A 26790-nucleotide genomic window follows, 5' to 3' on the forward strand; every position below is an offset into this window, starting at 1 on the left:
ATCAAACAAAGCATACGTATGATACTGTACTTTACTCTCATGGTTGTTTTGTAGTGTCATATAAAACTCGATGCCATCAATCCAGCATTATCAAATAAAAAAAATTGCAGGCCACTTATGGCGCGTTTCCACTGCATGCCTCACTTAAAGTGAGCTACCCACTGCAGTGGAAATGCGCCATAAGTCTTACAGTCTAATGGACTTTATTACCAAATATTTATTTGAAAATGACATTATAGTATGTTTTTTGAAGTCTCAAAGATACACTTAAATATATGATATTCAGATTTTAGCTTAAAAATGAAAACATCTCTGACCTGGGGCCCTCTGCTGGAGTAATCACATCTCCCTTCTTGCCTCTTGGGGACTATAGGAAGGCTGCTGCGCTCGCCCGTTTTCCACAGAAACCACTATAGAGCAGCAGATGGATTATTGTTCTCTATTGATCTCCACTGTATGCTAATTACGTTTCAGGCTAAAGAGCAGGGCAAAGCTGACGTGGAGGAGCTTCTCTCCAAACTAGAGAAGGTAACCAATCAGGCTTGTCAGATTGATCTCCATGCTCCCAGCTGTGGCTACAGTTCATGTTTTTAATGACTTCACTGTGCTTTGTTTCCAGACCAATTCTGAGCAGCAGGTGAACATCCAGGAGCTCCAGGATAAACTGTCCAAGGTAAATTCAATGCTGGCTTGTTTACTGTCTTATGTAATATTCAAGTTGTTCAGATTTTCAGTCAGATGATGGGAACACATCCTTTCAGATTGTCATTTCTCCTGACCCTTTGTAAAGCAGGAGTATATATTCCATTCTGCAGCCTGCTGTAGCTTTCTGTTTGTTCCCCCAAGAAGCATTTTTTCAATGTCTCAGAGGGTAGGATTTGCTGAAGCATATCAGGAGGTTTGTCTTGGGATGCACTAACAGCGTCTGACCTCCTGACCCCCCCCCCCCCCCCCCCCCCCCAGGCGGTGAAAGCGAACATAGAAGCCACGGAGCTGCTGCAGAACGTCCGGCAGGCCAAAGAGCGGCTGGAACGAGACCTGGAGCGCCTGCGAGGCAAAACCGACTCTAGTGACACGTTAAAACGCCGCCTCAGAGAGACGGAGGTACCAGAGTGAACCCACAATCCTGAATCATGCAAAAGTGTTGAATAATGCAGCTTTGTTTGTTAACCCTCCTGTCGCGTTCGGGTCAAATCTGACCCATTTCAAGGCCTTATGATATCCTCAACAGTAAACATTTGAACATATACAATTGCTGATCACCACTTTCTTTGAATTTTGATTGGTTGAGTCAACTTTGTAGCACCGATGGTGTTCCCGGTCAAAAAAGACCGCCATAGGAAATGAATGGGTAACCCTAGATTATGTGAATTTTGGAATACATTTGTATTGTCTATTCTTTGTATATTCACTGCAGTTATGAATGTAAACCAGTAGTCTGAGACATTGTTTACAGCTTTAAAAGGGTGTTATTGTGTTGATTTAAGGGCAATTAAGTCAAATTTGACCTGGAACACCAAAGTAAGGGGGGAGAAACAATCACGACAGGAGGGTTAAATACTGTTTTCTGTCATTTAAAAGTCACTCTTGAGAAATGTTTGTGATCGGCCTTATGTTATTCTATTTGGTGTGTAAGCAGGAGGGCAGGAAGACCCTGGAGAACCAGGTCAAGAGGCTGGAGATGGTGGAGCGACGGGAGAATAAGCTGAAAGATGACATTCAGACCAAATCCCAGCAGATCCAGCAGATGGCTGAAAAGATCCTGGTGAGAGAACCACAGATAAGGCCTGCTAATACTCTGACCCATCCAACTCCTAATTCCCCCCCCCCCCCCTCCCCATTCATCTTGCTCTCTCTCAGTCTACTACTCATCAGTTATCTTAGCACACACACACCACACACACTTCTGTTTGAAGAGCTCTTTGCTGGAGGAGACCTGAGTGGATACTTTTTTACATACACATCATTTTACCCGTGTCATCATGAGCAGACACCGCACCAGCAGGTTTTTGGAGTTCCAGTTTTTTGATGCAAGTTTCTTTACGTCTCTTCATTTTGATGTGTTTGATAAGAGAGTATAATTAATAGAAGAAAATACCTCTGTTGTTAAGTAGATGTTGCCATTTTGTCTTTTGTAAATCCAGCGTTTTAGGCTACATTAAGCAGCACTGTGATAGGTTGTTTGTATTGCATTATTAACATTAAGATGATTTTGTTTTGTTGGTTCATTTTTGATTTATGGTCATCGTATTCGATGTGTTTTTATTCAGTAATAATTGGCCGCATAGGGCAAAATTCCCCCCAAAAGTAATTGCACTATACAGGGTTCTGACGGTCATTAAAAACCTGGAAAAGTCATGGAAATTCAAAATGCTAATTCCAGGCCCTGGAAAAGTTATGGAAAACAATATTTTTTTGGAAAAGTAATGGAAATGTAACTAAAGTTGCATCAAATATAATTTATATTTTATCTAATCACCGAAATAGTAATACTATAATGATAATAAATACTGTATCGTATAGTAATGAAACGTAAAATGGCATTTAACGCGAGGTATTTTGCTGGTGAGAGATTTTAGTGGCTTTAGCGTGTAGAAGCTAGTAAGCCTACTATTTGATTTGTTTTAGATCGGCACAACATGTTTCATATATAGACCTTATTTTCCTGTTCCATGTTAAAATAAACCATTTTCAGTGGTACCGCTGAGAAAGAGTAATTTTTTTGTTCATGGAAAATTAGGTAAAGGTCATGGAGAAGTCATTGAAAATCATTGGTGAAAAAGTGTATGAACCCTGACATGAAACTCAACAAAGGGGAGAAATATATTGTGTTGTTTTTGCTTGAAAAAAGCTGAATTTAAATTGCCCTGTGAAGAATGATTCCATTGTTGAGCCTGTTTTGAACGCCGCCCCCCCCAGGAGCTGGAGGAGAACCTGAGGGATGCTCAGTCCACAGCCCAGAGGATGGAAACCCAACTGGTGCAGAAGGAGAGGCTTTATGAGGACAAGATCAAGGTTGGCCACATTTATATTCTCCAGGCTCCTGAAACGTTGCATCTCTAGACGTGTTTTGTCAGTCCTGCCACTTTAAACCATTCTTGTGGAGTCATATAAATCGGAGCTGTCAAAAGCTTCACAGTGTGCTTTTGACACCACACTAATTACTGCTCCCATTCACAACTATGACATTTTGAGCATTTGTTTTAATCATTGCCTCAATGCAAAGCAAATGAAAGATATTTGTGTGCTTAATTGTTCTGCTGGTTCTGTCTGATGAAGGTTCTGGAGGCTCAGATGAAGGACGACCTGGCCGACAAAGAGAGCCTGGAGGCCCAGAAAGCCCAGCAGCAGGAGGAGTCCAGAGAGAACTGCAAGATGCTCAGTGAACAGAAAGCTGTAAGGAAACACTACAGGCTTTTTAAACAAATATATCCTCTTCAGTGTTTCCCCCCTAACCCCCCGGCAAGAAAAGCCAAAGGCCCCTTAACCTATTCGCGTGGCCCACGCATCCACCACCCCCCCCTCAAATAAGGAAATACATGCGTGAGGTCATGGCTACTGTAGACAACGTTCTTGTTGCTCCGTGTTGCGTTGTTAATGAGTGAGACACACCGGAGTTGAGGATCTGTGGCGTTTATTCTCCCAAAAATATAATTTACAATTTAGGCATTTAGCAGACGCCTTATTCCAAAGCGACTTACAATGAGCAATTACAGGGACATTCTCCCTGGAGTAACCGAGGGCTAAGTGCCTTACTCAAGGGCACACTAGTAGTGGGGTTCCAGGCGGGATTTGAACTCGCAACCTTCCGATCACCAGCCCACGTTTATTAAATCAATGTATGGGAAACACTGCTCTTTGGCATTTACCGTACGTTCTGCTGAGGTGGGATTTAAAATAAAAAGTTTTGCAATTGTTTTCACTTTGTAATGCCAAAGAGTACTTTAGCGGTTCCTTTTGCAATAGTAGGAACAGCATCAATATCATTATGAATAATAATACTTTTTATTTCTAGAGTGCTCTACATGACACTTCAAATTCTTAAAAACACCATTGAAAACAACACAAAATATCTAAAACATAACGGATTAAAAGCCGTTTTGAAAAGGTGAAGGAAATTATCCCTCATTAATATTTTATTCGAGTCCAATTCAATTTTATTCTGGGATTCAAAAGCTAGACTTCACCAATGTGTATTGTGTTTCTTTCCACAGTAATTTGTTATAGTGGCTGAAATGTATTGGAGTGTGCATCAGATTATACTTCATGTTGCACTATAAAGCCTGAGCTCAAGTCTTAATCTGGTTAACGTGGTAGAATTGAGGCAGTTAAGGAGCTTTTAGAGACAGTCATCTGACGTTGAATGTAGAAGATTCAGGCAACACCTAATGGACTTAAACAGGATTTGACTGCAGTGCAAAATTCAGTTTCTCAAATTCAAAAAGTGCTGCTGACATATACTGTATTTGCACGTTGATTCTTAGTCGCATTTAGCTTTCTTTCAATGGGAATATATTCTTTTCTCTGCCTGCAGACCATTAATGCTATGGATTCTAAGATGAAGAACCTGGAGCAGCGCATCTCTGAGCTGTCAGAGGCTAACAAGCTGGCCGCTAATAGCAGCATCTACACCCAGAAGAATATGTGAGTTAACTAGACCTTCTGCCCACACTGTGCTATCGTGAGTGCCCCCCCCACCCACACACCGATTCTGTCTCCTCCGGCCTCCAATTGCTTCATTAGTGCACTCACATCACTTTTTCTCATGCATTGTCTGTCTCCCATGTGTGTAAGTGGTGTGTCATCGCTGAGGTTAAAGAGGCTGTAATCAACATTTAATAATAACAAACTCAAATGATGATATGAAAACGCTCTGAGAACTCGAGTGGGGTCTCTTGTAGTGATGCACCCAAACAGAATGAGATGAATCTGCAGCGTTGGCTTGCAGCTCAATGTTTAGCTGTCCAGCCAACAAGTTTACCATTTCGATTCACGAGTGCCAATCTAATAATGCTGTTACCGGGGGCAAAGGGTAGCTGGTTTCAGGATAAAATGCTTTCAAAACAAGTTGTACACTGCTCAGCAGCGAACAGCAGATAGACAGCAGCAATCTTACGATTTAGCAGCGGAAGAGTTGGATATTTCCCCCTAGAGTTTAAATGAATGAGTGAGTCAGCCTTCCATCTGTGCACAAACTTATCTCGTGCCCTCATTGGTCATGTGCGCGTTCGTGAGGAGGAGGGGCTCTGTAAGGAAGTCTGAAGGAAGGGGCAGATTTTTTTCGGCTGCATACTTTCAAATTCTAGCGCACTCGAGCTGAATAAGTTTACTATATCTCCTAAAGGTAAATGTCGAAATTCTCGCAACCACTTGTGTCTGCTTCCTCAAAGGAGCCAAAACAAGTGATATTGCTGGTTTGAATACAGAAAAAGCAGCTTTAACAATTCTTAACTGAAATGTATTTGTTAGGGATTTGAATATACATTTTACTACATAAACAATGTTATCACCTGTGGGGGAAACTTCTGAAGCAATTGGAAACAACACTCAGAGAGACACGATGGAGAGCTGGAGCTTTGATGGCAAACACTGACGGTTTATTTGGAGCTTCGGCCGGAGAATTCACAAGGCATGTCACGGGCCACGGTTTGACCACACGGTTGAGATGCCACAATCAGTTCTGAGGAACTCTTCTGTAGCTCGAGGTTTTAACTAGTTCGGAGTGTAATAATCAACAAGCTGGCAACAACAATGCGCCCAGCTGCCCCTGGAGATAAGAGAGATGGCAGCAATACCCAAGGCCGTAGAACTATGCCATGGGAAAGGAGACCGTAAAGAGATGAACTGGGTCGAAGGTTGAATACCTAAGCAAATGATTCCCTAACAACGCCTGAATGAACTACTGCTTACTGAATTAGCTACTGTACATCCATTGACATGTATGTGTTGAATAAATGCTATAAAACTATGTATTTTAAAGACATCTGCTTCAAAACAGACAATGAAATTGGCATATTGTGTATATTTTTGTCAGGAAAGCCCAGGAGGAGATGATCTCAGAGCTTCGGCAGCAAAAGTTCTATTTGGAGTCTCAGGCAGGCAAGCTGGAGGCCCAAAACGCCAAACTGGAGGAGCACCTGGACAAGATGAGTCAGCAGGAGCAGACCAAGAGGACGCGGCTGCTGGAGCTGGAGAGCCGGCTGCGGGAGGTGAGGCAACAGGAAGCAGAGATACCAGGCAAAATACGCAAGCTCTAGATTAAGTCATTCACACCGTGTACATCATTACTATCCACAAAAGGAATTAAGGCAGCTGATCAGCTAGCGAGCTCAGATCCCTTTCAGATAAATGGCTAATTAAATACCGTAGGTCTGTAATGGCACCGTGCTAAATAGCCATTGGGCCTAAGCTGTATCTGCTGGTCCAGTGCAGCCAACAACATCCTTCAGTTGTTATCTCTGGAACACTGTAATCTAGTCTGTTTGACACAATTAAAATACAGTGGAAAGAATACAAGTTTATGACATTATCGGGGACAAAATTCGGGGTGTATTTCAAGGTCCAAAGCGAGAGACACAGCCAAACCCAACATCCACTTACAGATTTCTATATTTGCTCTTTTAAATGCACCACAAAATCCCTTATGTACCCTTATGTAGCTGTATGTACATCCAATACAAACCAAATTCGATTCAAGGAGTTTTTAAGTAATTGAGAACAACACCCCCCCCACCCCCCTTCCTCCCATGAAAGCTCCCAGCCCCCCCGCTGTGCTGTCTGCAGATGTTGGCGGCGGACAACCTGCTGACTGAATGTCATAACTCTACCTCCACACACTCTTCCCCACTGGGACAGGAAACACAGATTGTCACTAATGGCTGGTCTTTCTGCACTCCTACACACACACACCCTGTTCTCTCTCTCTCCAACACACACACACCCTGTTCTCTCTCTCCAACACACATATATGTACTTTCAGATAAGACTCACCGTTCTATCTCTGTACGAGTCGAACACATACGGAGAAGATAAATTCACCCTAGTGTCCACATTATATTTTGTTTAAGCACTCTTCACAAGCACTGAGTGTGCATGTGTTCTTTAAAAAAGTTGGGAAAGGTCCCAAATGATTCTATTTTTAGGTTTAACCATCTATGACAGTAGGGCTGCAACAAACGACTAATTTGATAATCGATTAATGAAACGATTATTCGGATCGTTAAGGTTTTAACTGTACTACTACTTTTATCGATCCGGTCTTTTAACGATAGTCTTAACGGTTCTTTTGAAAAGAAATAAGGTAAATTAACTGAACAAATTGTGAACAAAATTAACATTGCTTTTAATTTAAATTAAATAAATAATATTTCACATCAAAAGAAACAACAATGTTTTAACAAATCGTATTAAATAATCTGATGACAGAACTGTAAACAGAATAGCTGAAACTTTAACAAAATAAAGAGTAACTCAGTTTCCTCTAATCATTAACCCATGTTTGTATAATTGAGTTAACTCCGTGTGTTGCTGCTAGCATACATAACACCTGACGTGGAAACGTTACTCGTGGAGGGGGCTGCAGAGCTACTAGAAACAGTCGAACCGGTGCATTCCTCCGTCTGGATGTGGAGCACTTTTGCTAAATGTTTAGACAAATAGCTCTTTTTACCGCCCTTACATGCTAAACTCTTATTGCACTTTGGCAACGAGCATTGTCCACATCGAGACGGGTAAAGTTTAACCACACCTCGGAGCGCGTTCTCTCCGCCATCTCGTGTGTGTGTGTGTGTGTGTGTGTGTGTGTGTGTGTGTGTGTGTGTGTGTGTGTGTGTGTGTGTGTGTGTGTGTGTGTGTGTGTGTGTGTGTGTGTGTGTGTGTGTGTGTGTGTGTGTGTGTGTGTGTGTGTGTGTGTGTGTGTGTGTGTGTTGCATGTAGCAGCTGCGTGTGTGTAAACTGCCCCGCCCCCTCGCACACAGACGGGAGAGAGATCTCTCGTCTGGAAATGAAAGATTGAAAATACACCATAGACGTGGTCTTATTGCGTATTAGAAACAGAGTTGGCAACACTAAAACTGCGATATCATGTTTATGTAGCAATAAATATGACATATATATGTTTTAAATGTCTCCTGTACCGATAAAAAGACCGATAACATTGGAGCTTAACTGCGCGTAAAACACACGTGATGACGTCACCAACGACCCGACAACTGAATTAGATTTTAATCGATTAAGTCGATTAGTTGCGGTCAGACTATACAACCAGCACAGCCCCTAGTTGACCCCCCCCCCCACACACACACACACACACACACCACAACACAGACTATATCACCCCTTTCTGCTAAATACCAACAAACTATGTGCAATATGTGCAATGTATAAATGCCGTTAATAACTGTGTAATATATACCTGGCTGCTAAATCACCGATGTGCAATATGTGCTAGATGTGCAATATATTTAGATGCCGTTAATAACTGTGTAATATATACCTGGCTGCTAAATCCTAAGAACTGTTACAGGATGTGTATTTTTTTTAAATGATGTAACTTTTTATTTTTTATTATATTTATTATTATATCATAACTTAGTACTTTTTTTTAATGCATGTCACATATTTAACATATGTAACATTAAGCTGTCTGTGGCTCTTTTTCCTGCTGGAACTACATAGATTTCCCCTCCGTGGGACTAAAGGGTTTCTGATTATGATACATGGATGTAAAGAGACAGATGAAATGATTTGATTCAGTCATTTTTGTTGATTATAAACAGGTTGGTTATTACCATCTCATAACTGCGCAGGTTAACAAATGCCGAAAATGTCATGCAAATACAATCTGTCTCTCGTCTGATTTATACTGTCATATACACAGCATTCACCCTAGTCCTGTTTCTTTGTAGATGGGCCTGGAACATGAGGAAGAGAAGATGGAGATCAAGAGACAGGTATCCGACCTGACCCTCTCCCTGCAGGAGCGCGAGTCCCAGATCAGCAGCCTGCAGGCGGCTCGTCACGCCCTGGAGAGCCAGCTGCAGCAGGCCAAGACGGAGCTGGAGGACACCACCGCTGAGGCTGAGGAGGAGATCACCGCCCTCAGGGTGAGACACACACACAATCACAGACGTGTGCAATCAGTGGCACTCATAGGAACACAGGTGCTCATTTAGTGCAAACCATTTCCCATGTAGGCAATCTGGAAAGCTACGTTTTTCAGACCATTTTAAATAATGCTGTAAGCTAAATATCACTTTCCATCATTTTATGAAGAAGTCTGAAAACGTTTTTTTTGTTCTCCATTTGTTTCTCCCAGAATCACAGAGATGAAATTCAGCGCAAGTTTGAGGCCTTGAGAGAAAGCTGCTCGGTAAGTGCTGATGTAACCTTTTGTCTCCGCTTTCAGCAGCAGAACGATTTTGAAGAGGTTCCACGAGGCTTTTTTCAATACACTAATGTTCATTTGCAACGAAGTCTACTGAATCTTTGGAAGCACACATTCTCCCAACATCTTTTACTCGTAAATATTTCATGTAACTATAGAGATGACATGAACAACAAGTAGATGAACAATATTAATGTAGAAGTTTATCCAATAACATCTTTCAACCTTTAACTAAAATATCTTTGAGTTATTTTTTGATTTTCAATTCTCTCAAAGCTTGCTTGAACACAATTATTTTACTGACGGGATTTTCAGTATCAGTGTACTTCTTCAGTATCGTGACGACATGACTAATTATTGGTGTAAAAGTGTACACTTTCAGTAGCTAAGCTCTGCTGCTACTCAATTGCTTCTTCCTCCTTGGATTTTCTGGCCAGAATATGAAAAATATCCGTTAATGACCATAAGTAATGCTGACATCTCTTCCTGTTTGTGTTGCCGCAGGTGATCACTGAACTGGAGGAGCAGCTCACGCAGCTGAGTCAGGAGAACGCAGAGTTGAACCGCCAGAACTTCTACCTGTCCAAACAGCTGGATGAGGCGTCAGATGAGAGGGAGGACCAGATGCAGCTTAGCCAGGAGGTGGACCGGCTCAGGAGGGAGGTGGCTGACCGTGAGATGCACCTCAACAACCAGAAACAGGTAACAAACACACACACACACACACACACACACACACACACACACACACACACACACACACACACACACACACACACACACACACACACACACACACACACACACACACACACACACACACACACACACACACACACACATTAACCATACCTCACATTGGTAGATATTGTGTAAAGTGTGTTCAACCCTAATTATCATCATGTTCCAGACCAGTGATGCAATGCATTATTTCACATTTATGACATGGCTTGGTTGAATACTCGATTCTGATTGGTCAATTCAGAACATGTGACATGTTGTTAATCCAGAACAGACAGACTGCTGTCAAGGACTTATTGACCGTTGTTAACTGTATACAGTCCGACAAGACAAGAGGAACAAGAAAACAGAGGAGAAGTAAGCCTCCTTTTTACGCAACGGTCCAAACATAGACATCGAACGGCAAAACATATTCAGTTGCCAGTTACTTTGGCCTTCGGGCAGGGATATCTAGATACTTTACAAGGTTTGACATCATGAATTGTGCTACTTTTAAAGCAAGCAACAATGTTTTCAAATCTGTAATCAAAAAGGTCCGCAAAAACGCTATCGAAGCAGTTCCTGCCGTTGCTACGTAGTTCAAACAGTAACAACGGACTTTTCTTAGCGGATGCATGTCAATTAAAATAAATAATAGCCTACTATTTTTTTAAATCAATAAAAACATTTTCTAAATCTATAAAAGCATTTCAATTCATATTGGGAGTCATATCGTTACTTTCTTGATTATGTGGCTGTGTAATAAGCGGGATAATGTGCAGCGACTTGGTCGTTACGAACAAACAATCGTGTGATTTTGCCAAATAGCTGTGAAACATGTTCTTAACAGTTTTTCCTCGTTTTATTTCCCAGAACATTGAAACACTGAAGACCACATGCAGCATGCTGGAGGAGCAGGTGGTGGAGCTGGAGTCCCTAAATGACGAGTTGCTGGAGAAGGAGAGGCAGTGGGAGGCTTGGAGAGGAGCCCTGGAGGACGAGAAGAGCCAGGCCGAGAGACGCACCAGAGACCTGCAGAGACTGTTTGACAACGAGAAGCAGAATAGGTGAAACACAAGCACAAACATGTTTGAGAAAGAATGGTTGAGAAACAAACAGACGTGCAATCACCGCTAAATGCACTTTAATACTGGGGTATCTCCTCCAGCACTTCATGTAGCTCTTGTGTCTCCTCTAGCACTTCATGTAGCTCTTGTATCTCCTCTAGCACTTCATGTAGCTCTTGTATCTCCTCTTGCACTTCATGTAGCTCTTGTATCTCCTCTCGCACTTCATGTAGCTCTTGTGTCTCCTCTAGCACTTCATGTAGCTCTTGTATCTCCTCTAGCACTTCATGTAGCTCTTGTATCTCCTCTTGCACTTCATGTAGCTCTTGTATCTCCTCTTGCACTTCATTTAGCTCTTGTATCTCCTCTCGCACTTCATGTAGCTCTTATATCTCCTCTAGCACTTCATGTAGCTCTTGTATCTCCTCTTGCACTTCATGTAGCTCTTGTATCTCCTCTTGCACTTCATGTAGCGCGTGTATCTCCTCTAGCACTTCATGTAGCTCTTGTATCTCCTCTAGGGCTGTCCCGAATACCATTTTTCGGGCTCCGGATATTCGGTAGTAATCAGCAGCGAATATTCGGTGCGGAAAGATTTTTTTCTTTTTTTTAAATAACTTTTTTTTTTTACAAAACTATTTGATAACACGCTCCGAGACACCTGACAACATGCTGTTAAGCAGAAGTGCAGAAAGAGCAAACCATTACGATTTATATTTATTTATTGTCTCAGTACTCGCATACATTGAAACTAAATGTGTCCTCTGCATTTAACCGAGCCGCAGTGCAGCGCTTGGGGACCAAATCTGGTTCCAAATTACGTTTTACAACCTGAAGATACAAAACACATATTTATGTTATAACAACAATGCTTTTAATAACATATCCGTAACAGTAGGCCTAACAGTGTAATACTTGTTACCGATACAGTAAACAGTATTTAAATAAATGAAGAACGAAAAATAAATGAACGAACTGTATGCCAATAATTGCCTTAGCCCCAGATGTTCCCACATTGCTCCTATTATTTTCACTATTCGGATCAAATTGAAAAACTAATATAAAAAAACAATTCGGTTGCTTGCTTGCAACTATTTTCCAAGCAAAGTAAGTGCACGATTTTATCATGTGTAACGTTACTGTTTAAATGGCGGGTAAAGCAGCTTCATCATGGCAACTTGACAACAGCTAAACTAAGCTAAGCTAGGCTAGTACTTACAGCATCCGGTGACTTTTCAGAGTTGTTGTGCCACCGTGGTAGGCCAGTTTCTTGTCGCATATTTGGCACACTGCCTTCTTCTTACCATCGTCCAATTTAAAATGGTCCCACACAGCTGAAGTCTTCGGCATTTTGTGTTCAGGTGTGTGAAACGAGGTGAAGCGAGGTGAAGCGTGCCGTTCGTGACTGTGAGTGAACGCGATGTCAGGCGCACAGGCTGAGATTGTATATATTTCCGCATTTTAACAGTGCAATTCAAAAGTATAAATATAGTATAAGAATATGGAAATTCGCCTTTATTGATAGCATACATTTAGGAAAAAACTTGAATTGAAAATAAATAAATAAAGGAAAATCCGAATAATGAAATTAAAACCCGAATAGTTGACCAACGAACGAATATTCGGGTACAGCCCTAATCTCCTCTCGCACTTCATGTAGCTCTTGTATCTCCTCTAGCACTTCATGTAGCTCTTGTATCTCCTCTAGCACTTCATGTAGCTCTTGTATCTCCTCTTGCACTTCATGTAGCTCTTGTATCTCCTCTAGCACTTCATGTAGCTCTTGTATCTCCTCTCGCACTTCATGTAGCTCTTGTATCTCCTCTAGCACTTCATGTAGCTCTTGTATCTCCTCTTGCACTTCATGTAGCTCTTGTATCTCCTCTAGCACTTCATGTAGCTCTTGTATCTCCTCTAGCACTTCATGTAGCTCTTGTATCTCCTCTTGCACTTCATGCAGCTCTTGTATCTCCTCTAGCACTTCATGTAGCTCTTGTATCTCCTCTAGCACTTTATATGTTGTTGCTGCTATATTGTATTACCATGTCATAAATACTTGTGTATGCTGCTCTTGCTCTTTTGCGCATTTTGCATATCATGTATTTTGCTATGTTTGTAAAATGGAATTTTCTTAAATGTTTTATGTGAGGGACTGCGGATGGAAATGAGCTCAAACCTAAATCTGGCACTGTTACGCTTGACACATTTTAATGTTTTAAGTGTTCATTACTGTGCATTGTCCCTGCCAAATAAACAATGAAATCAAATAATAACACGGTGTCATTTCACATTAGAATGACTATCATTGTATGTATAAATGCTTTCGTAAGAACTGTTTTTGTGCGGTTCACAGGCTGCGTGCAGACCAGCGCAGCACTGAATCTCGCCAGGCAGTGGAGCTGGCAGTCAAAGAGCACAACGCCGAGATCGTGGCCTTACAGCAGGCCCTGAAGGAGCAGAGACTGAAGGCTGAGAGTCTGTCTGATACTGTGAGTCACAAGTGTTCATGTGTCACACTTATGATCTTACCCCATCTTGAGTCTTCTTAGTGAAAAAAATAAGTGTTTAGGCCCTGGGAAGAGTGCTCTGTAAATATAATGTTTTGTTATTATTGTAATTCAAATCCACATTTGTCCGGCAGTGGCTCAGTCAGTAGGGGCTTGGACTGGGAGCTGTAGGGTCGCCGGTTCAAGTCTCCGACCCGACCTAAAATGGAGTGTGGACTGCTACTTGGAGAGGTTCACCTCCTGCCCTGCCGTGGTGCCCATGAGCAAGGCACCGGACACCCCCCTTCCCCCCTCACTCCCATTGCTCCCCGGGCGCTGTACAATAGCTGCCCACTGCTCCTCGTACTAGGATGGGTTAAATGCAGAGAACACTTTTCGCTGTGTGTGCTCTGCATGTGTGACCATTATCCCTCTGATTCTACTCTATACATTCTCAGCTCAACGATCTGGAGAAGAAGCACGCCATGCTGGAGATGAACGCCCGCAGCTTACAGCAGAAACTGGAGACAGAGAGAGAACTGAAACAGAGACTGATGGAAGAGGTAGGGAGTGAAATGCAACCAAATAAACACAGTCCTCTCTCCACTGACTCACATGTTTTATTCCCTGTAACTCGCACATTCAACGACATCAAACCAAGAAGGTCATTGTAACTTATTCGAATGGAATACACTTTGAGATAACCTTTGTGGCTGATTTGACATCTGATTTCTTATCTGTCGGCTCGTGTCTCCTCAGCAAGGGAAGCTTCAGCAGCAGATGGACCTCCAGAAGAGCCACATCTTCCGTCTGACCCAAGGCCTGCAGGACGCCCTGGACCAGACCGACATGCTCAAGACTGAGAGGACCGACCTGGAGTACCAGCTGGAGAATATACAGGTGCTTAATCAGGGTGTCCGCGGGGTCTTAAAAAGTATATAAAGTTGATAAATCAATTTAGCGAAAAAGTATTAATACTCTGAACAGGACATCGCACGCTCACTGCTTGATAGCGCGTGAAGCTCCGTTTACGCCGGTTGTTAAACAACATCGTTATGGGGAAATGCAAGTTTGTGTCCAAATAGTTGGAAGATAAGGAGGAAGGACAATCCATACTGTATATAGTCAATGTGAGGTAAAGTGTGTCGCCAAGGTAACCGGTTGAAACTCGAAGTGGAGATGAGGTCTTCAAACGTATGGAAAGGGTCTTTAAAAAAGGTCTTAAAAGCTATTACATTACTGCATACCTTTTGCAATCTGAGGAAATAAAGTGACCTCTAGGGAGTCGCAGTTAGATGTTAGAATAGTGCAACTGATGTTGCAGAGTAACACAGCATCTCAGAGGGACCTGCAGGATAAAGGGAATCCCACTTCGTGTCTCAAAGGGAATCTATTTAAAGTTCTCCTCAAAGGTATTTCATTCTCTGCTCGGTTTCCTCCCTGCAGGCTGTATACTCGCACGAGAAGGTGAAGATGGAAGGGACCATCTCCCAGCAGACCAAGCTCATAGACTTTCTCCAGGCCAAGATGGACCAGCCCACCAAGAAAAAGAAGGTCTGAGAACACATTTTCTAATATGAGAGTTATTTGTAGATTTAGATTACAGCGGTTGCGGTTTAGGATTTTTGCCGACTCGTGTTATTGCAACATTTCTAACAACACCAGACGGATAGAGGCATTTTGAGAAGGCTAATGATGATCCCAGAAAAAATGTGGTGCCAGATATTTAAATTGAAGATTTTGTTTCAAGGTTTTGCTTTTTTTGCTTTTTGATATCATAAAATATTAATTAAAACAGAGATTCAAAGAAGCTTCATATGAAAACCTGAAGTTTTGAATGTAAAAAACCATGGACATTAAGCCGTATTGGATTGATAAACACTATTTTATCTTAACATTTAAAAATGTATATATTGTATGTTTCATGCATAGCATTACTGACCTCTCTCTCTGAGTAGGGTATATTCGGGCGGCGGCGGGAGGATGTTGGAACGACGACCAACGGGGCTCTGACTCCACAGGCCCAGCCGGCTGTTCCCATGCAGTACGGGGACATGAAGCTGGCTCTGGATAAGGAGCGCTCGAGATGCGCTGATCTGGAAGAGGCTCTGCAGAAGATGAGGATCGAGCTGCGATCCCTCAGAGAAGAGGGTGGGTCTCTCTCTAGGTCGTCCTCAGACGAGCCCTCCATCGTTGCTTCCAGTCATCCCGGTTCTCCATACATCTGGTCCCAGAGTTTAAGCTGCCTTCACATGATAAGAAGCTCTCTGCTCCAGAGGGGTTTACAGCTGATCATGTCGAGGCGACTTTAGCCACCTACTACAAAAGACATGGAGCAGGAATGATATCTTATTGCATCCCCCAGCAGCAAGGACCCAGACGATACTCTGTAGCTCACCCTGTTTTATCAGCTCAGGAAATTCTTTATTGCATCTCATGCCGGCCATCTTTTAACATTGTTGCCATGGCATCATCTCGCTCCATTATGTACACCTGCCAGGTCCTAAGAGATTTATTTCAGAATAATTTTTTTATAATGGTGCCAGAAAATGTTTCATCTAAATGGCTATTACTAGTCTAATATTAGGTTGTTTGACTTGTTGTTGTTGTTGTTGTTTGTCTGTAACACAGCGGCTCATTTCAAAGCCCAGGAACATGCGGCTCCCTCCACACCAGCGCAGGCTCGACATCAAATCCTAATGTCAGCCATCGTCAAATCCCCGGAGCATCAACCCAACCCCAGCAGCCTGCTCAACCCCTCCACCCGCAGCAAGGAGACCGCCACACCCGAAGGTTAGACACACACACACACACACACACACACACACACACACACACACACACACACACACACACACACACACACACACACACACACACACACACACACACACACACACACACACACAGGTAAAGTTGCCCCCAGCTAATCAGCCTGAATCTAGGATATCATGTTTTAAAGTTGTACTGTGTCCCCCATAAGAGTGTTCACCCTAATGTCGTCAGTGTCAGCACAAAAAAAAACCTCTCTGTTCCCTTATTTTGTTTATGTGGTGTGATCATGCGTGTTTTTTCTATGGTCTGTATCACAAAGCAGGATTACAAAGTTGAATAAAGTTGGATAACTGTGTTCAGTACATGTTAAAACTGGAGCTCAACATGGACTGAAGTAAAACAAACTCCGTTTTATTCAGTCATGTGCATTTATCCAGCTAACATTGTAACCCTGCTTGGGCCTGTCTCACAAAGTAAGAAGAGTTGTGGATTAGTCGGGTAACATCGGATTTAATCCAGGCTTTCCACTATCGCAAAGATAAATTAGCCTTTTTATGGAGATTATCACCATGGAAACTGAAACGCTTTACATTTCATAGCTGCGTGGCAGGTTGTATAGACGTTTTCATATAATCCTCTGAACCCATCTGTTAAAAAAAGGATAATCCAGTGACAAAAATACTGCATTTACTGGAGAGTGAAAATCTTTATAGGCCAAATGAATTTCTTAGTACCACAGCGTGTTCAGTTCCATTACCCATAGATAGACCATGATGTGTGCTTTATCAGACACACATGTTGGAGCCTGGCTCAGATAACCCTTCTTTGTGATTCAGGTTCCTTACTGTCCGTGTGCCTTTGCTTTCACATAGCTATTGTTAGACTGCTCTCTCCTTTCTGTCTCTTTCCACTTGCTCCTCACAGAAAAGAGGAGGGTCACCTTTGAAAGTAAGTTAGCAGTCACCACAGTGTGTCCCCTCACGTGCATGAGCTCATCTCCATGCACGTTATCCTGCTCATATCATACTGTATGTCTGTCATATTGTCCCGTTGTCGAGCTACCTGTAACTTGACCTTAGACTTTATTCTTAAAGGTCAAGTTTGATGTATTCCTCTTTAATTTCCAGCATCATTCCCCGAGTCTTGATTTCGATAGTATTTGGTTACAATTGGAGAAATATTTAAATGCATCCCATGGTCATTGGCATGCACAATCTGATTCTGACTCATTTAATAATTACACCTGAAATTACACATTATTTATTCATTATTCAAATTGCCCCATGCTGCTTGAAAAATAAAAATCTCAAGGACTTGTTGCTGACTTCTGAAGTGATTCAGACCCCATTTACACGGGAACGTTTGCGTTTACGCACCTTATGCGTTTTTTAAAAAGTCTTCCGTTCACACGCATTCGGCTCAATTAACGTGTCTGTACGTCCTGTATGTGGCACTGCTGCCACCACAAAAGCAGCGAAGAAGACCCCGGAACATGGTTGCCATGGTTGCCCTTCTGTTTATTCTCTGCGGTGGACGGCGTGTGCTGAAAAACACCCGCCTCTTCCAAGGGACGAGGGAACCGTGCGGCAGAGTTTCCGTTAAAAAAAATGTTCGCCCTATCAACATGTTTCCATGAGGTTTAAATCTTCCGGACAAAATTAGAAAAGTGCCGGTCAGAGGTCTTCTTTGTTATTTATTGAGCTTTAAAACGAATTGATAACAACTCTATATAATATATATATAATAATATAAGAATAATAAACGGAGCCTCTCTTTTCCACCCCCTCTTCTGACAGCCCAGCAGCTGATCTCTGAGCAGGAGACGTGGGGAGAGGAAGACGGGGCTATTTCATCGTTATCAGAAAATGATCGTATAGAGGCGTACAGACGGATCCGTTTGACCCCCCAGAGCGTTCCGTTTGCAGATCTATCCACCATGGGACCCGTTATCGTTTGCGGGGTCCGTTTCTATCGTTTGTTACGGCCTCGTGTAAACGAAAGGGCTATACGCAAGAGAAACTATGCAGATACAACCCGTATCATCCTCGTGTAAACGGGGTCTTAAGCACTTGAGAAATATCCTGGCGACTTGTTTCTCTTTCACTGACTCCTATCACTGCTCATTTCTCCTTCTTCTTTTTCTTACATTTGCAGAGTTTGGCCGACGTGTGAAAGAGAGAATGCACCACAACATCCCACACCGGTTCACCGTGGGCCTCAACATGAGGGCTGCCAAGTGCACCGTCTGCCTGGACACCGTTCACTTCGGACGGCAGGCTGCCACTTGTCTAGGTTTGTTTCCTTGCACTGTAGCTGGCAGCACTGAATACCAAGATATTTCAGAGGACAAATGATCTTTGAGAGGGAACTTTCTGATATTTAAAGTGGGGTTGTATCGGGTAGTTATCCATAGTCAGTGACTAACGCACAGAGGGATATTTTCACCACTTTACCTTGTGGTCAGACGGCCTTTCTGAAAGGGAATTGAAGCTGTTATCTATGCATTATTCAAAGCAACCAGACTTCCTTTGACAAAAACAGTATTTTAGACGTTTATGATCTATTGCTGCCTCTATTGGTTAGTGTCTTTTATGTTAGTATGTGTCTCCCTTTAAAAAAAACTAAAAACCACTTAAAGGTGGGGTAGGTAATTCACTTCTGAAACACATTTTGTTATATTCCATGGAATGCTCTTAACATCCCGATAGCAATGAATACATTACATGCTTTGACAATAATTACATAAAAAAATTCATCAGTGGAAGCCGTAGTGCTGTAAAAAGCACGACCAATCATCTGAGCCGGCCCGGCTAAAGTAACTGGATGGCCTACCTGCCTGTCAGCCTTCCATTAGTGCACAAACTTATCTCGTGCCCTCATTGGTCATGTGCACGTTCGAGTGTGTTGGAGGAGGGGCTTTCTAAGGATTTTTTTCGGTTGTGTATTTTCAAATTCTAGCGCACTCGCGCTAGTTTCTCCATTCTTACCTACCTTTAAATCACACAATTACAGCAGCGGTACACCAGAAAACTTCCCAACAAACCCTATTCAAAACATCTGAACTATCTTTCACCATTGTAATATGAACTCCATCAATGTCAAACTCTGGGTACATGTATTTTTTAAGAAACACTAATAATCGTTTTTATCCCCCCCTCTCTAGAATGTAACACCCTGTGTCACCCTAAATGCTCCCCATGTCTCCCGGCCACCTGCGGTCTGCCGGCTGAGTATGCCACTCACTTCTCAGAGGCGCTGTGCCGGGAAAAGGCCAACTCTCCTGCACTGCAGGTCAAAGAGGCCAGTGGCCATGTTCGCTTGGAGGGATGGATGAAGCAGCCCAGGTACCTTTTATCCCTCAGTCCTTTACTACAATACTGGCCATGAACCATATGTTTCTTTACAGTAGGGTGCTTGTGTTTGCTCACACAGAAATGGAAAGCGTGGTCAGCAGGGCTGGGAGAGGAAATACGTTGTGCTTGATGGAACTAAAATATCTATTTATGAAACTGAGCCCAGAGAAGGTCAGTACTTCACTTGAAATGGCTATTAAAGCTATCATTGCTATTATTCTGCCATTTCTTTATTAGACAGATTATAATGATCTTTATTTTCCCATGTAGATCTATACAGCAGTATCCAATAAAAACATCACGTGTTGTTTTTCTTCTAGACTATATCACAGTGGAGGAGGAGTTTGAGCTGTGTCTGCCTGACGGAGAGGTGACGGTTCATGGAGCTGTCGGAGCCTCCGAGCTCATCAACACTGCCAAGTCAGGTACTCCATCAATAACCTCCTAATCCTGCTGCACTCAGCCTTTTGTATGGTTTACGTGCATCCTCTCCCAAAATGTTATCCACATGTCCAATCTATACTTTGAATCTCCAAATACAACAGAATGGTGACAGTTCTGCTCAGCTGTGAAAGGAAGCTGTTAGCCAACCAGTCTCTCTTTGTACGCAGACATACCGTATGTGTTGAAGCTGGAGTCCCATCCACACACTACCTGCTGGCCAGGCCAGTCCATCTACTTCATGGCTCCCAGCTTCCCTGACAAGCAGCGCTGGGTGGCTGTCCTGGAGTCTGTGGTGGCCGGCAGCCGGGGGTCTAAAGACAAAGTGGATTCTGATGCTGTAAGTATTGTGTGTGTGTGTGTTGGTATTTCTTAAGCTTGTGTCAGGCCTGATATGGTTTATAATGTGCGAATCGGATGTTTAAGAAAGACAGCTCAGTGTCTCCTTTATATGAGATGAAACTCACTTCTTCTACACATTTTGAATATTAACTTTATCAAAGGGTGGATGTATTGTCTAAATATATTGGGTAAAAAAAAAAATATTGAATGCTTCCATAAAACATCAGCCAGTGCCTTCACTCCGTTTTCTCTCCCTCCCTCTTCTTTCTCTCTCTGCATGTTCTCAACATCCACGTCTTGTATTTGTGTTGTCATCGTCTCTGTTGATGTGATTATATTGTGCGTGTGGATCATATTATAGGCAGGTGCTTCTAAAAGACAGAAGAACCTATCCCCTCTGGTTCAGGTACAGTAAGTAGCTGCACGAACGCTTGGGCTTCAGTCTATCGACCGGCTGAGCATGCAGTCGCTGCACACATCTACGCATTCAACACACACATATAAGTTACAACACACATGCTGTGCAGTGCAGGGCCACATGTGATGAAGAAGTAACTGCCCTGTGATCATAGAAATGATACCATACCCTCATAAACCTGCATATTGCATGGGTGAGAAGAGGCCCCGCTGTGCAGCTATGGCTCGGTGTGTCATATTCAATGTCATGCATGCTCCTGCAAAAAGCCATGCACTGCTTTAGCCCTCCTTACTGAAACATGACGGACACATGCACACACTCCTTCAGTCTGCAGGCTTCTGCTGTTGGTGGTTGTGTGTTATTGCTGTTTTATTTGGGAGCACCTTCCCATTCCTTTTACATACCACACATGTAGTGATAAATGGCCCTTGGAATTAGTGTTACTTTTCTATTACCTGTAGTGTGTTATATAGGTTTCTGTGCATGTTAATGGTCTGCAAAGGCAAACCCACCCCCCCCCCCCCCCCCCCTCCTTTGCCTGAAATGCCACCATTGGACTTCTCTGTTAACTTCCGTAACATAATGACATTACTATGTAACACTTTCATTTCCATTGGCTAGCACTCGTATTCATTATAGTGATAAGCTAGAGGCGGGACATCTCTGAGTGGTTGACCAATCGACCAATCACAGGAGAGCCGACCAGCTAACCAATCAGAGCAGACTGGGCTCTGGTTTCAGACAGAGGATTACAAAAAAGTATTGCAGCACAGCAACATTAAAGCATGTACACATGTGACAGTACAGGCAAAAATTACAAATATGAACCGATCTCTAAAGAATGTATTTATTGGCATTGTCATGTTGTGACAGCATTCAAGGGGTTCATGTGTCATATGCATTGAAATGCCATAAGTTAATTTCCATCCAATGAAACATGTGTGCCCTAGCTGGTCTCGGATCAACGGAACACGCACACAGACTGTGTTATTGTATATTAGAAAAATAGGAAATGAGCCTCCGTTGCTCACTTCAAAAGTTGAGAAAAGTTCAACTTTTCAAGCTTCGGCGGAAGCGTCAGCCAATCAAATCATATGCCAGTATAGGCTCTAGCCCAGGGGTCTGCAACCTTTTTGACCAAAAGAGCCATTTTGCCCCCTTTTCCAACACTTGTTTTTGTCTGGAGCCGCAAAACATATTTGATAGCTTATAAAGTTGTATATATTGTTACATCATAGACAAAAACTATATATTTTTTGCATTTATTATTCATTACATTATAGAAAACTGTTTACCTCTAATAATAAACAAAGACTCTTATCAAAATATACACAGGCCTACTTTAAAGTAAATTAAACACAGCACTTGGGGAGTCCTTTAGCTGCACCCAAAAAAGAGTTAGGTGATTGAATTATGACTGAAGATCGTCAGCTGTCTTCCTCTTCCGTTTTTCCCGATACGTAAAGGCTGCAGCACCTTTGACAACTGGAATCGTTTGCTGTGGAAGCAGATAACGATAGTTACGGCTGTAACTACGGTTCTATGAGTCCCGGATGACCGCCAGAGGCGGTGCTTTAACACTGGATATGTCCATCGCGCGCGCATGCGCAGCTCGAGTACCAATAACAACAAAGTCACCTGTGACCCACGTGACACCGGCTATATCAGCCGGTATTGTCAGAGGATCTGTTCCCCGAATCTTCTCGCGAGCACACAAGAATTCTGAGTGACAGGGAACTCTGGCGGTCATCCGGGACTCATAGAACCGTAGTTACAGCCGTAACTATCGTTCTATTTCGTCCCTACTGACCGCCAGAGGCGGTGCTTTAGCACTGGATGACCTATTCCAACAATGTCATGATGAATCCAAGCCCTTGCTCACCACTGGAAGCAGCGGAGCTCGGCAAAAGGACCACGCCCAAAGAATGGGGAGTGGCGACATTGACCTGATGACAACTGGAGAATGTGCCAGAAGACGCCCACGACGCCGCGGCGCAGATGGTCTCCAGGGGCACCCCTCTCAGGGCAGCCCAATATGTTGAGATGCTCCTTGTAGAGTGGCATCTCAGCCTGGTGGCAGGGGGCGACCACTGGCCCCGTAAGCCTGTGAGATGGTATCGACAACCCAGTGGGGAAGCCACTGGTTAGAGGGCCTAACCTCCTTTAGTGCCGCCAGGGCAAACTCAAGAGTTGCTCCTCCTGCCGTATACAGGCAGTAGCCTTGATATACGCCCTTTGGGCACCCCCCGGGCACAGCAACTTCGATGTGCCGTACTCCTGAATGTCAAAGCGTGCCAGCTGGGCAGGCTGATTGAAGTGAGTTTGTGGAAGGACCCCGGGCGGGAATGCCACATTTGCCCAAAGGGCAACGCATGAGAGTCCCACCTCGGGCATGTATTGTTTATGGAGAGGACATGCAACTCCCCGACTCACTTCCCTGAGGCTATGGCAAGCAGAAATGCTGCCTTTGTGGGCAGCCACCTAAGCCCCACCTGGGCCAGGGGCTCGAAGGGAGGAGGTGATAGGGCATCCGGCAGCAAGGGCAGGTCCCAAGCCGGAGCCCTCGGGGTGCAAGGGGGACGCTGCTGTAAAGCCCCTCTCATAAAGAGGGACACCGACCTGTGGCACCCCGCCGTGGCGCCGTCGACCCGAACATGTCGGGCAGAATCGCAGCCACATAAATTCAGAGTGGAGTGAGAACGTCCACTATCTAGAAGGGACTGTTGTCTAAGCAACAATGTACATGCTGTCCCCAAGGAACACGCACATTCTTGCCCCCCAGTTGGGGTAGAAAGTGCGTGAGTGCAAGCTGCACGGCCCGAAGCTCTAGCACGTTGACCCGGCGCGCACTCTGCTGGGCAGACCACTGACCCTGAACGGTCCTGCCCTGCCGCACTGCACCCCACCCTGAGAGACATGCACCTATGGTGATGGTCTCCTGGCGGGATGGGATGGCGCCCATGGGCACGCCTACCAGAGATAGGCCCTGCCCCTCCAGCGTGACGGAGAGTGGAGCAATGCTGCGACACCCTGACTTCACTGTGCCTGTGCCACTTGGCGTCCAAGTGAAGGCTGTTCAGCCACATCTGCATGGAGCACAACGACAGCGGGCCTAAGGGCCCAGCGCCCGAGGCAGCTGCCAGTCTGCCCAAGGGCCGGAGGAACTGAATATAAGGCCCCCTCTTGCCCGGCCCACGTGGAAGTAGGCATCCCTCGCTTGGGAACCACTCCACCTGTGCGTATGCAGTAGTCAGCATATAAAATGGCAGCACCTTCGGGAATCTGTTGATTCCTCTGAGGTCCAAGATCGGGCGAAATCCGCCGACTTTCTTGCTCACGAGAAAGTATGCCGAGTAGAACCCCCTGGCTAAGCAGAGGGTCTTACTGGGTTGATTGCGTCCTTGGACAAAAGGACGGACAACTCTTGGCCCAGAGGTAGGGCCCCTGCCGGATCGCTGACGAATCGCTGACGACTGTCAATTAGACCCAGCCGAAGGCTAGGGGCCGGAGCTGCGGTCCGTACCCCTGGGTTAAGGTGAAAACCACCCAAGGGACGGAAGTACAGACTGCCCAGAAACTGAGCTGCTGCTGGGAAAGCAGCCGCCGACCACCCCCGGGATTTCAGAGCCCAGCCCCCCGGACCCTGGAGCCTCTTGGGGGGTTCCGGTCAGGCTCTGGGGCACGAGGCCGCCTGGAAGGCGGGCGACATGGGGCACGAAAGTCATTGGGAGGCGGTTGAGTGGGCCGCTAAGACCTCTGCAGACCACCCCTGTAATCCAGCGGCTGAGTGCGGCTGCTAGAGCGGCCCCTGGGCCTGCTGGGAGTGGGCACAGGTCTGCGAGGACCCGAGTGCTGCTGCCTGGTCTGCCTAGCTTGGGCGGCACACTCCAGTGCCTCCGAGGGCAGCTGATCTAAACAGCTCCCCTGGCTCGACTGGTCCGCGACGGAGGACTCTCGGTCAACCGGAGGAGGTGCGTCAGCCGAAGGAGGGGCGCCAACCTTCTATTGGGGGGGGAGCACACAAAGCCATCGCTCCCTCAAGTCGCCGGGAACGGCCGAATTGATCTGGAGGAGTACGTGACAAGGAGAGGTGTCTGTTGGCTGCTGCCAGACGTTCCACCTCAGTGATTCGAGCCACTCTGAGCACCCGAGGCATGCAGCTACAGCTCATGCAGGTGTTTACCGTGAGAACCTCCCTCAGATGCTCGAATTTCGTCCCCACTGACCGCCAGAAGCGGCCGAGGCAGGAGGGGCAGCGGTCGTGGCCGTCCTCGGGCTCAAGAGAAACCCTACAGGCGCTACATGAATGAACCATTCTGTGGGTAGCCAGATGCAGCGTAGCCGGGAGCGGGTGCGGGAACACGCCTTCACCAGCTACCTGCTTAATGGAAAGAGTAGAGCGTTGCTGCTACTCGCCGAACAGAAAGAGGGATGTAATTACACCCACGTTACTGCAGAGGGAGCGGGATCACTGCCTTCACCTAGCTGGATTAGTAAATAAGGCAGTTTACCAAGAGCGGGGGCGAAAACACTGCCTTCACTGGCTGAGCTAGAGGCGAGTGCCAGATGCAGCGTAACCGGGAGCGGGTGCGGGAACACAGCCTTCACCAGCTACCTGCTTAACGGAACCAGGCAGTTTAGCGTCTACCAGGAGCGGGGGCGAGAACACTGCCTTCACTGGTTAAATTAAGACGAATGCCAGATGCAGCGTAACCGGGAGCGGGAATGCAGCCTTCACCAGCTACCTGCTTAACAGAATAAACAAGGCAGTTTAGCGTCTACCAGGAGCGGGGGCGAGAACACTGCCTTCACTGGTTGAGTTAGAGACGAATGCCAGATGCAGCGTAACCGGGAGCGGGTGCGGGAACACAGCCTTCACCAGCTACCTGCTTAACAGAAAAACAAGGCAGTTTGGCGTCTACCAGGAGCGGGGGCAAGAACTGCCTTCACTGGTTGAGTTAGAGACGAATGCCAGATGCAGTGTAACCGGGAGCGGGTGCGGGAACACAGCCTTCACCGGCTACCTGCTTAACGGAGAAACAAGGCAGTTCCGCGTCTACCAGGAGCGGGGGCGAGAACACTGCCTTCACTGGTCGAGTTAGAGACGAATGCCAGATGCAGCGTAACCGGGAGCGGGTGCGGGAACACAGCCTTCACCAGCTACCTGCTTAACAGAAAAAACAAGGCGGTTTGGCGTCCACCAGGAGCGGGGGCGAGAACTGCCTTCACTGGTTGAGTTAGAGACGAATGACAGATGCCGTGTAACCGGGAGCGGGTGCGGGAACACAGCCTTCACCGGCTACCTGCTTAACGGAAAAACAAGGCCGTTTGGCGTCTACCAGGAGTGGGGGCGAGAACTGCCTTCACTGGTTAAGTTAGAGTCGAACGCCAGATGCAGTGTAACCGGGAGCGGGAACACAGCCTTCACCGGCTACCTGCTGAACGGGAAGAGTAGAGCGGTGCTACTACTCGCCGAACAGAAAAAGGGATGTAGCTACTGTGAGAGAAACTTCCTGCTCAGCAATGTTGATGGAAGAAATGGAGGCTGGAGTCCGCTTTATATCAAACACTGAGTTTAATGAGAGCCAACGGCCGTGAGTGAGCTCAAAGCGTTTACACAACATGCTATGAGAAAACCCTCCAACTCACTGAAGCATTACACAGAAAACACAGACGATCTACCGGAGAATCCGGGAGGGGCCTCTATTTCGCGCGTCTTCTGATCGATAATCACAAAAACACATGGATTCAGAGACAAAGACAGTCTGTTAAAGTCCTCTGGCAGTTAGTCACAGTCCCCCAA

The 26790-nt window shown here is 45.0% G+C and overlaps 1 protein-coding gene across 4 annotated transcripts in view; it reads left to right on the top strand.

The window, feature by feature from the left end:
* The window catches only part of cita (citron rho-interacting serine/threonine kinase a), a 65654-nt gene that overhangs the window by 17147 nt on the left and 21717 nt on the right, over positions 1 to 26790 (top strand). Inside the window, exons 15-39 of one of the 4 annotated variants that reach the window (XM_034083076.1) lie at positions 475 to 528; positions 620 to 673; positions 964 to 1104; positions 1640 to 1765; positions 2920 to 3015; positions 3280 to 3396; positions 4535 to 4644; positions 6035 to 6209; positions 8907 to 9104; positions 9317 to 9370; positions 9890 to 10087; positions 10979 to 11172; positions 13526 to 13661; positions 14117 to 14221; positions 14418 to 14558; positions 15105 to 15212; positions 15617 to 15809; positions 16290 to 16451; positions 17358 to 17381; positions 18588 to 18725; positions 19597 to 19777; positions 19866 to 19957; positions 20107 to 20211; positions 20398 to 20567; positions 20931 to 20975. In XM_034083076.1, coding sequence (XP_033938967.1) covers positions 475 to 528; positions 620 to 673; positions 964 to 1104; positions 1640 to 1765; positions 2920 to 3015; positions 3280 to 3396; positions 4535 to 4644; positions 6035 to 6209; positions 8907 to 9104; positions 9317 to 9370; positions 9890 to 10087; positions 10979 to 11172; positions 13526 to 13661; positions 14117 to 14221; positions 14418 to 14558; positions 15105 to 15212; positions 15617 to 15809; positions 16290 to 16451; positions 17358 to 17381; positions 18588 to 18725; positions 19597 to 19777; positions 19866 to 19957; positions 20107 to 20211; positions 20398 to 20567; positions 20931 to 20975 — 3117 coding nt within the window. Of the gene's footprint in view, positions 1 to 474; positions 529 to 619; positions 674 to 963; positions 1105 to 1636; positions 1766 to 2919; positions 3016 to 3279; positions 3397 to 4534; positions 4645 to 6034; positions 6210 to 8906; positions 9105 to 9316; positions 9371 to 9889; positions 10088 to 10978; positions 11173 to 13525; positions 13662 to 14116; positions 14222 to 14417; positions 14559 to 15104; positions 15213 to 15616; positions 15810 to 16289; positions 16452 to 17357; positions 17382 to 18587; positions 18726 to 19596; positions 19778 to 19865; positions 19958 to 20106; positions 20212 to 20397; positions 20568 to 20930; positions 20976 to 26790 lie in introns of all 4 variants that reach the window. The other 3 variants (XM_034083077.1, XM_034083078.1, XM_034083079.2) reach the window with 3 other exon arrangements.

The sequence above is a fragment of the Pseudochaenichthys georgianus genome, chromosome 5, assembly GCF_902827115.2.
Source record: "Pseudochaenichthys georgianus chromosome 5, fPseGeo1.2, whole genome shotgun sequence".
In the NCBI taxonomy this organism is placed as follows: Eukaryota; Metazoa; Chordata; class Actinopteri; order Perciformes; family Channichthyidae; genus Pseudochaenichthys; species Pseudochaenichthys georgianus.